Source organism: Molothrus aeneus, chromosome 19 (assembly GCF_037042795.1).
Source record: "Molothrus aeneus isolate 106 chromosome 19, BPBGC_Maene_1.0, whole genome shotgun sequence".
NCBI classification, from domain to species: Eukaryota; Metazoa; Chordata; class Aves; order Passeriformes; family Icteridae; genus Molothrus; species Molothrus aeneus.
The window spans coordinates 8,479,250-8,496,572 of NC_089664.1; the positions used below are offsets into that span (position 1 = coordinate 8,479,250).

A 17,323-nucleotide genomic window follows, 5' to 3' on the forward strand; every position below is an offset into this window, starting at 1 on the left:
CTGCAGGGCAGCATCACTCCCAAATTCCAAAACTTCCTTCATCTCCTCCTGCTGCTGCTCTTGATGTGCTGCCTTTGCTCCCCATGGGAGTTTTTGGGGAGATTTTCAAGATTTCACAGCCCTGGGTGGGATTCAGGGCAGGAGAACACAGTGGGATTTCTTATGGCAATGGGGATAACACCAAACTGATCCAGATTTTTCCTGTGAAATGGGAGCAAGACTTTTCCTGTGAAATAGGAGCCAGAGCTTGGTTTGGGTGTGGAAATGCCCATAAAGGACTTTGGGCTCCTCAGCTGAAGGGAATCAAAATCCACCCCAATAAACCCTGGGATGCTCTGGGACAGGCAGAGCACGAGTTCAAGATGTTCTGCAGGGCAGCATCACTCCCAAATTACAGAACTTCCTTCATCCCCTCCTGCTGCTGCTCTTGATGTGCTGCCTTTGCTCCCCATGGGAGTTTTTGGGGAGATTTTCAAGATTTTACAGCTCTGGGTGGGATTTCTCATGGCAACGGGGATAACACCAAACTGATCCAGATTTTTCCTGTGAAATAGGAGCCAGAGCTTGGTTTGGGTGTGGAAATACCCATAAAGGACTTTGGGCTCCTCAGCTGAAGGGAATCAAAATCCACCCCAATAAACCCTGGGATGCTGTGAGGCAGAGCCTGAGTTCAAGATGTTCTGAGGGGTGCTGGGAGCCCAGCAGGGTTTCTCTCCCTTCTCCAAAGCCTTGGCCAGACAGGCTGGGGCCCTCCTTGCCCTGGGGACACCAATCCCAAACCCTGAACGAACATTTCACTCCTTTTAGCAGCAAGCTTTGTCCCTGCCAGCCTGCAAACAGCTGAGCCTCTGCTGCTGCCCCATTCTGGTGGCCTGGGATGGAGCTTTTTGTGGAAAACATCTGCTTTTGGGGGAGAGAAATCTGCCCCAGTCCTTGCTCCAGCTTGAAAAACCCAGGGTGGGATCTGGGGCTTTGTTGATTATTTTTTCTGATGGTGGCAAAATGCCCAAACTCAGTTTTAGTCAATGGAAAGTCTAAAAATAGATGTGGGAGATCAGAGGGAGCTTCTGGGAAACTGAACTTGGGTTCTCTGATGCTGAGTATCAAAAGTGACCCAAGGCATTCATTTTGGGGGAATTTCCTTCCCGTTTTATTGAGCCAGGGATGGCAGTGGAGGGGAGTGCTGGGGCAGACAGGTAGGGCAGGCCTGGGCAGTGTCAGCTGAGACAGGAAAATGGGGGGAATTCTTCTGGGAAGGCAGGCCTGGTTGGGAATAATCACTGGGAAAAGCTGCAGTGAAATAAGCCAGAGTTAAGGGGTGGGTGTGAGGCAGGAGCTGCTTTTGAGCTGAATTTGACCTGGGGTTGATATGATTTTTATATTACCTGGGGTAATATCCTGGGGTTGATGTGATTTTTATATTACCTGGGGTAATATCCTGGGGCTGGTATGATTTTTATATTTCCTGGGGTTGATATGATTTTTATATTAGCTGGGGTAATATCCTGGGGTTGATATGATTTTTATATTACCTGAGGTAAAATCCTGGGGTTGATATGATTTTTATATTTCCTGGGGTTGATATGATTTTTATATTGCCTGGGGTAATATCCTGGGGCTGATAGGATTTTTATATTACCTGGGGTTATATCCTGGGATTTAAATGAAATTATTCAATTCTCTGTGCGTGGCAGTGATGGGTTTGCAGCTGGAGCTCTTCTGCATCCATGTCCTGGTGGGTTTGGGCAGGAGGAACCAGGAAAAGGGTTCCAAACTCTCCCGTTTGGAGTGCTGCCCACAGCTGGTGTTGTATTTTCTAGGATGATTTCTCCCTTCTCCTTGCTCTGGAATAATCTCTCAGCACGCTCATGAAGGGATCACTCTGAGTGATCCTTTTGCATTATAAGGACGACATTTCTTTTCCTGTAGCTATGGAAAATCTCCCTTCCCTCTGGGTTCAAAATGAGGGCACAGAAAAATGTACCCAGATCAATTTTAAGCCCAGCACTAAGTTGTTTGTGTGCTGTTTATTTAGTGATGAGGAGAACATCAAAATGCTCCATGTAGGAATCAATCTTCCTAAAATACAGGATAAAATGTGCTGATAACTCAGCATCTGCCTCGTCTCCAGCATCCTGAATATTTCCTTCCCTCATTGCTCTCCCAGTGCCTTTAACTCCTCAGAGTGCAGGGTGAAAACACCACCCACAACTTCTCCCTGTTTACAGCTGGTTGGAAATGTCATCCTGTGCTTTTCCAGATGCTGGAATTGTGCTCCTTTCCTCATTTCTCCCTAATTTATTCCCTCATTTCTCCCAAACTGTGCTCCTTCCCTCATTTCTGGCTAAATATCCAAGCCAGTGGAAGGAATGAGGGATTTTTGTCCACCACAACCAGAGCAGGAGCTCAAAGGCAATCCCTAAAGGGTGACCCCAAAATTGGGAATTGCAGCAGGATGGAGCAGCTGTTAATGGGAAAAAATGGGATTTGGCTTGGTAGGGAGGGAGGGAATGTCTGGCAGGGAAGGATGGACTGGGCAGTCAAAGATGAATTTTAGCTTGGATTTCTTCCCAGCAGTGCAAGGCAGGGACACAGCAGCTCCCCTGGGAAGGGCCTTGCATTTGTCCTGCTTCCTTTCCCTGGGTGATGTTTTGGGAAGGGATTCTGGTCCTTCTTTCCTTCCCCTGGGTGAAGTTTTGGGAAGGAATTCTGGTCCTTCTTTCCTTCCCCTGGGTGAAGTTTTGGGAAGGGATTCTGGTCCTTCTTTCCTTTCCTTAGGTGAAGTTTTGGGAAGGAATTCTGGTGCTGGTTCCTTTCCCTGCGTGAAGTTTTGGGAAGGGATTTTGATCCTTCTTTCCTTCCCCTGGGTGATGTTTTGGGAAGGTTTTCTGCTCCTGGTTCCTTCCCCTGGGTGATGTTTTGGGGAGGGTTTCTGGTCCTTCTTTCCTTCCCCTGGGTGATGTTTTGTTGCTCTGGGTGCCAGGCTGTGCTTGGCACAGGAGCAGTGCCTGGACCCTGTTTGACCTCAGTGTTTTCTAAAGCCAAACCCCACTCTGGGGTGCTGAAGAAGAAAAACCTGGAGGTGAGCTTGGCACAGCCAGCTCTGGATGTGACAGCAGCTTTGGGGGGGGATTTTTGGGCAGATTCCTGCCCCTTGTCTGCTCCCCAAAAACTGTCCCAGGGACAGGGGGACATTGGTGGCCATCCCAGGGCTGGGAAGCTGAGCAGGTTCTGGTGCTTGGGGGGAAGGGATAATGCTTTTGGGGTGTGAAAACACCCAGTTTCAGGTTTATAAAGCAGGTGTTGAATTAAGCCTTAATGAGGAACGTGGGTGATTAAGGAGAGGTCTGCCAATTGCTCAGGAGCTCTCCCTTCACTCTCCCTGACTCCTGTGACCCTGCTGGAGCCCTTGGTGTTATCACCCTGCTTATCAGAACAGAGGAAAACAAACCTGCAGGGAATTTTGGGAGCCTTTGAAGCATTTAAAGGGATAATGCCAAGGTAAACTCCCTGAGCTGTGCAGAGAGCAGCTGAAGAAGGGGTGGATGTGGCAGGTATTGATTTCTTTGCTGCTTTTTACTCTTCTCTGTCAGGTCTTGGTTTCTTTGCTGTTTTTTACTCATCTGTGTCAGGTCTTGGTTTCTTTGCTGCATTTTACTCATCTCTTTCCAACCTGCTGCTTTTTTGCACCCTTTGGAAGGGTGACAATGATGTGGGCTCTGCTTGTTCTGGAGTCAAGACACGGGCAGAGAACAAATCAACCCCAATCTGTTCAGTGCAGCCATGTGGGATTGATCCTTTGGAGCCAAAAACCTCCTGTGGGGCTGCAGAATTCACTGCAGGAGCAAAATCTCTCAGCCCTGGGGCTTTGGGGCGCTGATTTTGCTGCTGGAGGTGCCCAAGGTGGCTGTGCTGGATCTCATTTGTGTCTCTGTGCTGTGATTTCGCTGCTCAGCACCCTGTAATTGAATGGTTTGGTGCTGTGTTCTTAAAGAAATGTGATTTTTTTTTTTTTAATTTTTATATTTTTTTTATTTATTGCCCATCTCTTCGAGCCAGGTTCTGCCAGCCTCATTAACAAATTAATACAGAGCAAATTGGGATTGTTGGAAAGCAGAGCCATGTGCTCTTCCTCAATGGGATTTGGGGTCTGGAAGAGTTCTTTGAGGAGATTCTGGCTGGGTTTCTGCACAAAACCTCCCCTCTAAAAGCAGATTTATTTCCAAAGCTGGGCTTTGTTTGTTTCCCTTTTGAGAATTCAGCTGTCTGATGGCAAACTGGCTCTTCAGTGTTACCAAAAAGCAAAATAAAATCAAAATGTGGTCACTGGTCCTTCCCTGCAAGGCAGTGATGGCAATATTGAGTTTTACCTCTTTTTAAATGCATTTCACAAAACTGGGAGGGATTTAGGAGCCAGCACCTGAAGCAGTGATGGCAATATTGAGTTTTATATCTTTTTTAATAGATTCCAAAAATTTGGAAGGGATTTAGCAGCCAGCACCTGAATGACTGATGGGAATGTTGAGTTTTATATCTTTTTTAATAGATTCCAAAAAATTGGGAGTAATTGAGGAATGAGCACCTGAAGCAATGATGGGAATGTTGAGTTTTATCAACTCAGTGATGGGAATGTTGAGTTTTATATCTTTTTTAATAGATTCCAAAAAAACTTCCTTTTTTAATGGATTTTAGAAAATTGGAGGGGATTTAGGAACCAGCGCCTGAAGCAACGATGGGAATGATGAGTTTTATCAGCTCAGTGATGGGAATGTTGAGTTTTGTCCCTCTTTTAATAGATTTGAGAAAATTGGAGGGGATTTAGGAGCCAGTACCTGGAGCAGTGGTGGGGATTGAAGGCTGTAACATCAGGAAGGGAAACTTCTCCCTGGAGACTCAGCACAAAGGGATTTAAGTGTTGGAGATTTGCTCAGATTTCTGAATTTCATCTCATTTTGTGTGGGGCTCGAGAGTCCAGGTCTGCTTTGGGTGCCCTGCAGGAAAGGCTCATCCCAAAAGCTGCTGTGTGGAGCAGAGAGGCCTAAAAATGCCAATTCCAAGGGTTTTGCTGAAGCCAAAGGTGCCAATTCCAGGGGTTTTGCTGAAGCCAAAGGTGCCAATTCCAAGGGTTTTGCTGAAGCCAGAGGTGCCAATTCCAGGGGTTTTGCTGAAGCCAAAGGTGCCAATTCCAGGGGTTTTGCTGAAGCCAAATGTGCCAATTCCAGGGGGTTTTGCTGAAGCCAGAGATGCCAATTCCAGAGTTTAGGCCTGAACCAGCCACGAGTGGGCATTTCTGACCCTTTTCCCATCACTTTTCCATTTCCCTGAGCACCCCCTGCTCCATCCCAGTCCCATTGGGAGTTTCCCAGGGGAGCAGCAGGGCTGGGACGAATCTCCAGTCCCAGCAGCACTGACAAGGAGAGCTCAGAGATTTTTATAACTCTCATTGGCCCCTAATTAGATGTTTGATGCCAAAGTAATGATCATAAAAGGCTCTTTATTTCAAACAAACCCATGTGAATAATTCTGTAAATATTTGTCTGGGCCAGCCTTGGGTTGAGTCCTGGGAAAGCTTTTTGGATGAGGATCTTGGATGTTTCTTGTTGGCTTTTATAGGAGCATATTTCAATTTTTTTAGATGCTATCTTTGGGTTTGAGTCCTCCTGTGTGGAGAATGGAAGACCTGAAATGACATCTCAGCTCTTAAATGCAGCAGATATTTCCAGTGTCACCTTGTAACCAGTTTAATGGGGAATATCTGAAAGGAGGGAGGGGAAAGAACGTGCAGCTGTGACCCAGATTTCCTAAAATCACCCCTTGCAACCCCGTGGTGGCAGCTGTGCCTTCCAGGCAGGATTGTATAGGAATATTGGTGAGGAGAGATCCATCAGCTCTTGGATTGGTTGTGAGGGATGGGGTTTGGGGTGGCTTTGCAGCCTGGGAGGGGTTGGGATCCCCATGGAGGGGTTTGGGTCCCATGGAGAGTTTTGGATCCCTGTTTTGGGGTTTATATTTCATGGAGGGGGTTGGATCCCTGTTTTGGGGGTTTGTATTCCCATGGAGAAGTTTGGATCCCCGTTTGGGGGTTTGTATCCTATGGAGGGTTTGGATCCCTGTTTTGGGAGTTTGTATTCCCATGGAGAAGTTTGGATCCCCGTTTGGGGGTTTGTATCCTATGGAGGGTTTGGATCCCTGTTTTGGGAGTTTGTATTCCCATGGAGAAGTTTGGATCCCCGTTTGGGGGTTTGTATCCTATGGAGGGTTTGGATCCCTGTTTTGGGAGTTTGTATTCCCATGGAGAAGTTTGGATCCCCATTTGGGGGTTTGTATCCTATGGAGGGTTTGGATCCCTGTTTTGGGAGTTTGTATTCCCATGGAGAAGTTTGGATTCCATGGAAGGGTTTGGATCCCTGTTTTGGGGGTTTTTATCCCCATGGAAAAGTTTGGATCCCTATTTTGGGAGTCTTTATCCCCATGGAGGGTTTGTATCCCATGGAGAAGTTTGGATCCCTGTTTGGGGGTTTGGATCCCTGTTTTGGGGGTTTGTATCCCCATGGAGAAATTTGGATCCCAGTTTTGGAGAGGTTTGTTTCCCCTGCCGATGTTTCTATCCCCATGGGGAGTTCCTCTCCCACGGCAGGTGGGATGGGGAGGGAGGAGCTGGCTCATTAGCTCAGTAATTAGCTGTGATTGTAACGGAGGTGCCGCCGGGGGTTGCCTTTCTCCCCTAATGACCGAGGAGCAGAGATCACAAAGCTCTGTCGGGGCTGGGCGGGAGTTCCCCGGTGCTGCCCTAATCCCTCTGGATGTGCTCATTTAATGGGAGCAAACCCTCTCCCTGAACACCGGGATTTTAATGCAAAAAAAAAAAAAAAAACAAAAACCAAAAAGTGCCATTTCTGAGCGAGCAAATACACCTTGTGCTCGTGTTTTATTTAAAATAAAATTTAAAAAAGGGGAATTGAGTAGGAGCTGATGTTGTGCTCGGATGAGCCTCTGCTGCACGTTTGGGATCACCAGGTTCTGTATTACCATAAAATCCTCCACTGGCCTACAGTAAAATAACATTCCCTGGCGATGTTCACATGGAAACCCATCTAAACGCCTAATTGGGAGCAAGACCCGCTGGATAAATGTGGGTTAGAAGTGAGAAAATCACTGAGAACTGGGAATTGAAGCGCTGAATTCCTCCCTGCTCTCCAAGGCATCCCTTGAGGGCACCGCGGCTCCTTGGGGGCTGAGAAGGGATAAAATTCAGTAAATTCTGGGCCTTTTTTCCCTCCTGCTCTTCCCCTGAAAGCAGCACCGGTGTGCTGCAGTGTGGGTTATGTAAACTCGGGAATTAATGCTCCAGAGGAAACTTTGGGAAACAAGCTTCAGGAACACTTCTCGTGAAGTCAAGCAGGTATTAATTTGAAATTTGCCTGCTGGCTGGGTTTTTTTTTTTTTTTTGGAGGAGAATCAGATATGAACTAAATGCACAGAGCTGGTTGGTTTAAGCATCTGCAGGAAATAATTGGTTTTACATTTCTCTCCCCGTGTCAGAATAGTGGAGCGTAGAGTAGGGCTGGAAATAATTCAAGGTTGGGTTTTTGTTTTTTTTTTAAAACCATCCAATGAAATATTTAAAAATGAAATTACTTCTGCCTGCTCCCATTAACTTTGCAGACAACTGAGAAACCTGCAGTGCATGAAAATGGATTTCTGTATTTTTGGGAGCATCCAGGCCGGGTTTACCTGGGGTGGGGCAGTGCCCGGGGGGGATTTGCTGCCTTTGAAGTGGTGATGTGAAGCGCCAGGCTGGGCTCAGCCGGGGTTTAGCGGGCTGGAAGTGATGCTAATTCTGCAGGTGCTTGTGTTAATTTGCTTAATTAAGCTCAGGGCTGGCCCGTGCCCTCAGCAAAGGGCTGGGCACGGCTCTGGGAAGGCTGGAGAAAGGGCTTTATTCTGGTTATTTCCACCCAATTTGTCCGTTTTGGCTGCTTTTTCCAGATTCCTTGGTTTAGAAAATGATGCTCCTTGTCCTTCTTGGGCCCTGTGTCCTCACACCCCAGCTCCCAGCACATCCTGGTCCCATTTCTCCAGCATCTTCCCCTGAGTGCTGCTGGAAGATGCTGAGAGGGAACAGAATCCTTTGCTGTGGTGTTTTCCTGGGCACAGAACTCCATTTAAAAGTGGTTTTATGATCCTTTCTGATACCCCTGAAGTGCTGAGAGATGTGCTTTAGGTTATCCTACAAGGCAGAGCTCTCCAAGCTCCCCACTCCACATGGAGCAGGAATTTCTGGGTCACTGTGACATTTTGGGAAGTGCTCCAGCCCCAGTTTCCTTCCTGGCAGGAGTTTTGCCCTTTGAACCACTGAGGGTGGAATTTTGGGAGCTGTGAAAGCTCCAAACTCCCTCCCTCAGCAGATCCACAGATGGATTTAGGAGCAGCTCCTTAAAACCAGCCCTAAAGGGATGCAAGTTTTGTCTCCCTCACCCCCAGGCTCTGTTTTTTTACACAAAATCTTAAAAATCAGCAAAAAAAAAAAAAAATCAGCAAAAAATCAGTTAAAAATCATTGCAAGGCCCCTGGATTGCCTGAGCCCTCAAGGAGCACCTGAAGATGTAAAAGCAGAGATTTCCAAGAGGTGGAAATCACATCCAAGGATTCTGCCATGCTTCCCAAGGACACCTTGGCACCTCTCTGGAGGTGGAACATTGAGGCTTTCCAAGACTTTTGAAGAGGGGGGAAGGCTCAGAACCCACCCAGGGCAGGTTTATTTGGGATATTAGGAATTGATTCTCCCCTGGGAGCCCAGTGAGGCCTTTCCCAGCTTCCCTCCCCTGCCATGGGCTCATTCCCAAGCACAGAACCTCCTGCAGCTCTCACACAGGTGCACTCGAAGGTGGAAAAGGAAATCCCAGCCTCTTTTCTTTGCTCCAAAGAGTCCCAGTGTTCCCAGACAATCTGGCGCTGGGACAGCAGCAGCGTTTTCAAAGCAATTTGTGATAATCAACCACTTAAAGGCCTGCAAGGCTTAATTAGGGCCCGAGCTCGCAGCACATTAAAATCAACAAGAAGCTTTGCAACCAGTGTTAATGGGGGGCAGAGCAGCTATCCCTGCAAGGAAGCATCCAAAGCTGGCAGAATCTTCTGGAAAAGGGGAAGGCATAAAGGAGACCTGGACTAAGAGTGGCCTCCTCCTCATGGCCTCCCTCGAATCCTCCCAAAATTGAACAAATCCACCCCAAAAATCGACAGCTCAACTGAGATTTTTCCCCTGTCAAATCAAACCCCTGCAGCCCCCTGGGTTGTTTCATGTGGGTGATGGTGTCCCTGCAGGCCAAGGGTGCCACTGGAATGGGAATTATTGCCCCAGGTTGGAGCCATCCCACACACTCAGAGCGGTGTCCCCCACCCAGGAAACCCCAGCCCGTGCCTGGGGGGGTTTAGATGGAATTTAGATGGATTTTTTTAGGAATTTTTTTTTTTAGGAATTTTTTTTTTAGGAATTTTTTTTTTTTTTTTAGGAATTTTTTTATTTAGGAATTTTTTTATTTAGGAATTTTTTTTAGGATTTTTTTTTTTTAGGATTTTTTTTTTTAGGATTTTTTTTTTTTTTAGGAATTTTTTTTTTTTAGGAATTTTTTTTTAGGAATTTTTTTTTTTTAGGAATTTTTTTTTTAGGAATTTTTTTTTTTTTAGGAATTTTTTTTTTAGGAATTTTTTTTTTAGGAATTTTTTTTTTAGGAATTTTTTTTTTAGGAATTTTTTTTTTAGGAATTTTTTTTTTTTAGGATTTTTTTTTTTTTTTTAGGAAGCCAGTAGCCTCCATGGGTGTCAGGGCACGTTGAGAACAGAGAGAGCAAAAATTTGGTGGTTTTTTCCCCCCATCCCGAGCCAGTGGAAGCACAGCAGGATGCTCCATCCAGCCTTGTAGGATAACCTAAAGCACATCTCTCAGCACTTCAGGGGTATCAGAAAGGATCATAAAACCACTTCTAAATGGAATTTGGTGCCCAGGAAAACACCACAGCAAAGGATTCTGTTCCCTCTCAGCATCTTCCAGCAGCACTTAGGGGAAGATGCTGGAGAAATGGGACCAGGATGTGCTGGGAGATGAGGTGTGAGGGCACAGGAGACAAGAAGGACAAGGAGCATCATTTTCTAAACCAAGGAATCTGGAAAAAGCAGCCAAAATGGCCAAATTGGGTGGAAATAACCAGAATAACCAGGAGCAGGGAAAGGGAGATTTTGTTCCTTGCACCCCCAAACCTGCCCTTTTAGGGACACCCCCAACCCCTCTCCATGTTCCCTGGGGGGTTTTCATGGCTTTTCCCCAGGATTTGTGCAATGGGGGGACAACAGCTCCTTGGAAAAAGTGAAATCCCCTGGGTGGATCCTGCTGTGCCCAGGGAAAATCCCAAATCTCTTTAAACAAGCAGGATTTTGGCTGTCCTTGAACAGGGCTGGGATTTCCCCTCAAATCCTCGACATTTTCCTGATTTTTTGGGCATTGTATCTGTAAATTTTGCAGATTTTCATGAAAATCCATGAAGCAAAACCGTGCTCTTTGCTCACTGTTAGCTGCTAACACCATGGCTTTGTTACAAACCCAAATAATTGATTATTTAAAAAAATTAAAGAAAAAGATTTCTGCTCAAAGGAACAGGGATTATTTGATTTTTTTTTTAATTTCATGGAGTCTCTGAGCTGCTCCAGTGTCAGTTCTGGGTTTCTTTCTTCTCCTTTTGGGATTAGATGTAGGATCCTTCCAGTCTGACTCTGCATAATGGTTTCCTTTGTTCCCAGTTGGGACTATTTGGGCTTTTTTTAAAAGAAAAAAATAAATAAATAAGGGGATGTCATGAGTCATTGGTGAAATATTCTGCAATCTGGAGCAGTGTGAATTGACACAGCTCTGTGGTAGCTCTTGGGAGGAGCAGATCAGTTCTGACCCTTTCCATAGCTGCCTTTTTTTTTTTTAAATTCCCTTTTTAAATTTAAATTAAAAAGTTTATTTTAATTTATTTTTAATTAAAATTTAAGAAATAATTAAAAATTAATTAAAAAATTAAATTTAATTTAATTTTAATTTTTTAATTTTTTTTTTTTTAATTTTTAACCTCTTCCTAAGGAAAAACCTTTAATATCCTCAATCCTGCAGCTCACATTCTTCTCTTCTCCTCCTTAAAATGCCTTTTCTCTTTGCCCAAATAAATAATTGTGTTTTATTGGGCTGCTGGGACGCTGAAGAATTTAAGAGCCTCTGTTAAGCCCATCCAAAGGATGCTGGAGCAGCAGCAGCTGGGGCCTGATATTCTTATTTTAGGCCCTGTTTTATTTTAGCCTCTGCCACCCTGTTTTAGTCAGTTATCCCAGGGCTGCAGCCAGGTCAGCTGTGGTGAAAAGTGTTTAGATAAGGAGTCAAAATTGTTGAAATCCCAGGAGGCTGAAAAGGAGACTCCCAGCTCCATAAAAAAAGCCATCACTGAGGGGAAGCAACTTCCAGTCCTCAAAAACAAAGAATAAAATAAAATAATAAAAGCAAATAAGCTTGCTTTTATTTCTTCTGGATCTGCCACAGGAACTCTAGGAATAATAGAATATCCCTAAATTAGGATGGAATATATAAATACCTCTTGGTTTTGATTCCAAATCTAAGCCCAGATGCTCAAGGCGACCTCTGGGGAGTGAGAAACCCAGGCAAGGGGCTGTGCCCTGCCTGGGCTGGGCTCTGCAAAGGCAATAATTGGGTGTTTATTTAGGGCTAAAAATACCTTGGAAAAGCACTTTAGGGCTGCTAAAGCTGGAAGGGGAAGGGTTTATTTGGGGCAGCAGTCCCTGTGCCGTGGGGATTCTCTGCTCCTTCCTGGAGGGACCCTGACCTCGGGTGGGTTTTGCAGGTTGGGGTTGAAGTTTTGGGGTCACCGAGGGCTCCTCCTGTCCCTCCTCATGCTCTGACCCCTCATGGCTTGGGGTGAAAAACACCTTTTTCCATTAAAATATGGAACAGTTTGTGTGACACTTTTTTTTTTTCCATTAAAAATATGGAACAGTTTGTGTGTGAGGGCAGGGAGGCCCTGGCTCAGGTTGTCCAGAGAAATTGTGGCTTCCCCATCTCTGGAAGTGTCCAAGGCCAGGCTGGACAGGGCTTGGAGCGCCCTGGGACAGTGGAAGATGTCCTGAAATTCTTTTCACTACTCCTGAAATGCTCCCTCTTGGCTTCATTTGCTGGGAGATAAATGACAATTCTCCGTTCTGTTCATATCCAACAAAAACCATTCCAGCAAACCTGAACCCCTGGGCTGCAAATCCCCAGCCTGGTAAACGGTGAGGAAATGGCAGAGGGCACCTGGAATGAGCTGGGAATGGTTTTTCATTCTTCACTTTATGGCACAAAAACCACAGCGCGAATGAGAGCTGCATCGGAAAGGCCTGAAGGGTCTTGGGATGCCCTTTGCCTGCTCCAAATGTGAATATGGAAGAAAATCCTCCCATTGCAGGCTGCCCACCCCTCCTGCAGAGCCCCAGATGCCTCAGCCAGGGCATTGAAGCAACAACAGGGCAGCTGTGCACAGCAAATTTGTGTCTCCAGGTGGATTTTTGCCGCTTTGAAGGGTGGTAGAAGGCAAAGAGTTGAAGGAAGATTGCAGGAATGCCCCTGAATTCTGTCAGGTTTGGGTTGGGAGGGACCTTCAGGCTCATCTCATTGGAGCCTCTCCTAGACCAGGCTTGGCAGAGCTCAGCTTTAGAATTCCCTGGAGCCCAGACCACGCTCTGTCTATAAAACCTGGTTTTTCCTTCTGTCCAGGGCTGCCCAGTTCCCTGCATTGGGAGAACTGGGAATGTCCCCAGCATGGTGAGCGAACCTCAGGAGCTCCTCAGCCGAGTGCCAAACCCTGTGGCTCTCCTCAGGGATGGGGATTTCATTAAAGGCCTTGAAAAATGAGATTTGTTTTGAGGTCTGCTGCCTGCGATTTGTAATCTTGCAGGCACTGGGAGCACAGATACGCACAAGGAACACATCAGTGACTTCTGGCAGAGCTTTGGGGGTGTTCAGGGTGGTAAAAATGATTCTTGCAGGCCTAAATATGGCTTGGATTAATGACTTCTGGCTGAGGCTGGGATTTGCAGTGTGCTCTGCAGGAGCTCCAGCTCCCATCTTGCACTGAGCAATGTTTCCATGGGGTTCTTGGGGTTTCCTGTAGGGTTTTTTTTTGTTGGTTTGGTTTGTTTGGGGTTGTTCAGTTTGGTTTGATGTTGTTTTGTTGGTTTTTTTTTGTTTTTTTTTTTTTTTTTTTGAGGGGAGAATAATATTCAATTCTTTTCCTTATTTTCCCTTGGCCAGGGAAGATGGATTTAGGAGGGGAAACCAAAAACGATGATGGGGAAATGAAACTTTGGATAATTATTGAGGGGAGAAAGCATTTCCCTGGCCTGCAGTGTTGTGCTGAGCTCTGTGACTGACAGGTGTAATGGACTGAAATAAAATCCTTGTTTGTCATTGCACATATCCTGAAGGATCAGCAGGGTTTAAGGCAACTTTTCCTCTAAAAATTTGCCTTGAAGAACAGCAGGGGAAAGGAGAGTAGGAAGCACATTTCAGCTGAGTTTAAGGTTGTGACAATTGCCTGCTTTGAAGCCCAGCAGTGCCAGCCCTGTTGTCTCCTAATTCTTCTTTCTCCTTTTCTCTTTGCAGCTGAACCTGCAGACCTCTTGAAGGTGTTAGATTTTCATAATTTACCTGATGGTATCACAAAAACCACGGGGTTTTGCACAAGCAGAAGATCTTCAAAAGAAGCAGATGTTGCTTACAGAGTAACAAAAGATGCTCAGCTCAGTGCCCCAACAAAGCAGCTGTATCCTGGTGAGTCCAGCTTTTCATTTGTCCCATGGAAATGCCCGATTCCTTCGTTTCCCCAGGGTGTTTGCAGCGCTTCTGCTGGTTCAGGGGGGCTGCAGCTTTCCAGCCATCAATTAATTTCCTTTTATCCCCGTGTTTGCGTGTGGCTGTCACTGTTAGAGGACACAGTGCCACCTCTGCTCCCTCAGACTGGACAATTCCCCCTCTCTCACTCTCACAGGGTGATACCCAGCAGGGGACGGAGCAGAGGAGCCCGGGCTGGGCTTTGTTCTGTGCCCAGCTCAGTGGGGTCTGGCTCTGGGGCTCTGCTCTCTGCCCTAACACAAATAATCACCAGATAAAAATAGCTGAGGCTGGCCCACGGGAACACATGTCCTGGGAAAAGTTGTTGGAAGGGATGGGAGGCTCATCAGAGCAAGGCACGAAGCCCTTGAAGGGCACTGACCATTCTATTGCTGCCTGAGCAGAATTTTTTTGGGCCAAGGCATCAGCATTGTGTGTTTGGAAGAACAAATTATGGACCCAAACCCCTCCCTGCCTGAGAGATGCAGTCAGCACCAGAATTCCTCCTTCCCAAGCCATCCAGGTGTCCCTGATTCACCTGGGGGAATGTGGTGGTGTTCACAGGGGTCCCAGGACAAGGGAAGAGATGAGAACCTTGACTTTATGTTTCAGAAGGCTGATTTATTATTTTATTTTTTATATTTATATATATATATATATATATATATAAACTATACTAAAAGAATGGAAGAAAGGATTTAATCAGAAGGATGAAATCAAGGATTTCCTTGAAAGGAAAGGAATGGAATGATAATAAAATCTTGTGACTGACCAGAGAGTCTGAGACAGCCGGACTGTGATTGGCCATTAATTAGAAACAACCACATGAGACCAATCCCAGATGCACCTGTTGCATTCCACAGCAGCAGATAACCATTGTTGGCATTTTGTTCCTGAGGCCTCTCAGCTTCTCAGGAGGAAAAATCCTGGCAAAGGGATTTTTCATAAAATATGTCTGTGACAGGGGGAATGCTGGGGCTGGGCATGGCAGGGCTTGGATGAGAAAAGTGCCTTTGCTGAGGCAGGTTGGGCAGGGAAGGAGTTTAGGAAGGAAGGAAGGAATTCAGGAATTTAGGAAGGAAGGAAGAAATGAAGGAAGGAAGCTATCTATCTATCTAGCTAGCTGCTTTTGCTGGTGTGGGAGGCAGGAGGGGATTGAAGCAGAGCAGGCTCACTCAGCCTCCCTCACGGCTTGGGAGGGGATGAATGGATTGGCTCAATCAGAGCTAATGGGCTGTGCCCCCACCAGTGTTCTTATTTAACCAGGGCATCCCTCAGCCCCAGCCTGGCAGAGGCACAAATGAAGACTTTGAGGCTGCTCCCAACCCTCCCTCCCGTGCTTCCCTCGTTGTTGAGGTTGTTTCCAGCCTTCATCATTATCCTGCTGTGGCAATAATTGTATTAAACCCTGGTGAGCAGGAGCACAGTCTGGGTCGCACCTAAAAACTGAGCCTGATGTGGGGACAGATGAGAACAGGCTGGACATCATGGCATGGACAACCCTTAGCAAAGGAGTTGCTCAGTCTGGCCTAAAGCTGGGCTTAAATGTCTGCAGAAGGGCAAACCAGACCCTAAATTTGGTTTCATTGCTGTCCAGGGCAGGGAAGTTGTTTCTGATCACAGATCAAGTCACTGTGTGCCCAGCTGGACAGGCTGTGCCTTCTGTCCCTTCATGTCATGCTCCTGAAATGACTTCAAGTTTTAGGCCTGGTGTCTACAAGCTCCAACGTGTTCAAAAGAAATGTTCCAGCTTGGAATATCCAGCTGGAGTGGATTTGAGAGCTTGCCAGCACTTTCTGTAGCCACTGTGGAGTCTTGTCTGGTCACTTTTATGTAAGAGAAACCAGCAAATGGTGCTGAACTGGAGGGGTAAAAACAAGGCTGGAACATTGTGGATGATTGTTTAACAAGGGATTGGATCACAGCAGGTCTGACAGAGGGGACACAAGCACAGAGAGCTGAGTCAAGAAAACTGAATCCTCATCCCTGCAGAGAACTGAGTCCTGGTCCCTGGAGAAAATTCAATCCTGGTCTCAGGAAAGAGCTCAGTGTCGAAGATTTTCTTGATTGTCTCCTTTATGCCTTACTGCTTTTACATCCTCACCTTCACTGAGTTCTTGGCTCGCATCTTCCTTGGGTGGGAAGATCAGGATGGAGTTATGGAGAAACTTTTCCATCATTTCATCTCCTGGACACCCATGGGGTGCTTGAAGCAGCTCAGTCCCACTTTGAAAACTTCCAGGGTCCTTGAGGCTCCTCTGCTGCTTACTCAGGAAAGAGGGAAGAGCCAAGTGAAGAACTCCCAGTGTTTTCCAGCAGATCCTTGGATGTTTCATCATCTCTTTAAGGAGATCTGACTTCAGCTCCCACCCCCAGATGAGAGAGGGGACAAAGATAACAAGGAAATTGCAGGGCAGTGCCCCAGGGGAATGCGGTTTTAGGGCTTTTGTGTCACCAGGAGGGTGGGTTGGAGCAGGGCTTGCCCTCTCTGCTCCACAGCACCCTTGGCAAACGTGCTCTGCACAGAATATTTTCTGCTAATTAGAAGCTGGTGCTTTTCTAAGTTGTAATTTCATGGGCTTTGCATTCTGCTGCCACAGCCAGCAAAGCAAGATGTATGTGTGTGTGTGTATATATATATACATACACACAAAACTTGTTTTTTCATGCTCAAAAGAGTGAAAAAAAATCTGCTGAGATTCTTTTTGTCCTGGCTCCCTGAAGAAGTCCTGCTTCCCAACAAAATCTGTGCTTTTCCAGAAAGAAAAGCAAGAAAAAAAGGAGCAAGAAAGGCAAGGGTTCCAGTGGCAGCCAGCAAAATGTCATTTGTGTGCTTCCATCAAATTTGCAGTTGTCATTTGCCTTCTCAGAAATCTCTGTTAGAGCCTGAACAGTCACCCCTGAGAAAAACAAGTCATTGCTCAGCTGAGAGTCTCCTCAGCTGAAGGAAAAGGCCAGAAATTGGTGACACCATTGGAAACCAGCTTTGCTTTGAAGAGGAAAAGTGTAAAGGCTTAGGAAATGCCATTTTTCTCTTTGTGTTTGTGTCAGGAATGGGATCAGCTCACTGCTTTTCTGATTTCTGCTGTTCTGCAGCTCCAGACTAGTAGCAGGACTCCGGTTTAGGCTGTGTTTGGCTACACCTGGATTAGCAGGAAGGTCTCAGGAACAGGATTCTGGTTTAGGCTGTGTTTGGGCACACCTGGATTAGGATGAAGGTCTCAGGAACAGGACTGGTTTAGGATCTGATTAGATTCCCCTGGATTAGGAAGGTCTCAGGAGCAGGACTCTGGTTTAGGCTGTGTTTGGGCACACCTGGATTAGGAGGAAGATCTCAGGAGCAGACTCTGGTTTAGGCTGTGTTTGAGCACACCTGGATTAGCAAGAAGCTCCAGACTTGCCCTGTTTTGA

The 17,323-nt window shown here is 46.3% G+C and overlaps 1 protein-coding gene across 1 annotated transcript in view; it reads left to right on the forward strand.

The window, feature by feature from the left end:
* The window catches only part of COL5A1 (collagen type V alpha 1 chain), a 133,991-nt gene that overhangs the window by 13,178 nt on the left and 103,490 nt on the right, over window positions 1-17,323 (forward strand). Inside the window, exon 2 of the mRNA XM_066562709.1 lies at window positions 13,685-13,852. Within this exon, the coding sequence (XP_066418806.1) occupies window positions 13,685-13,852 (168 nt within the window). The remainder of the gene's footprint in view (window positions 1-13,684; window positions 13,853-17,323) is intronic.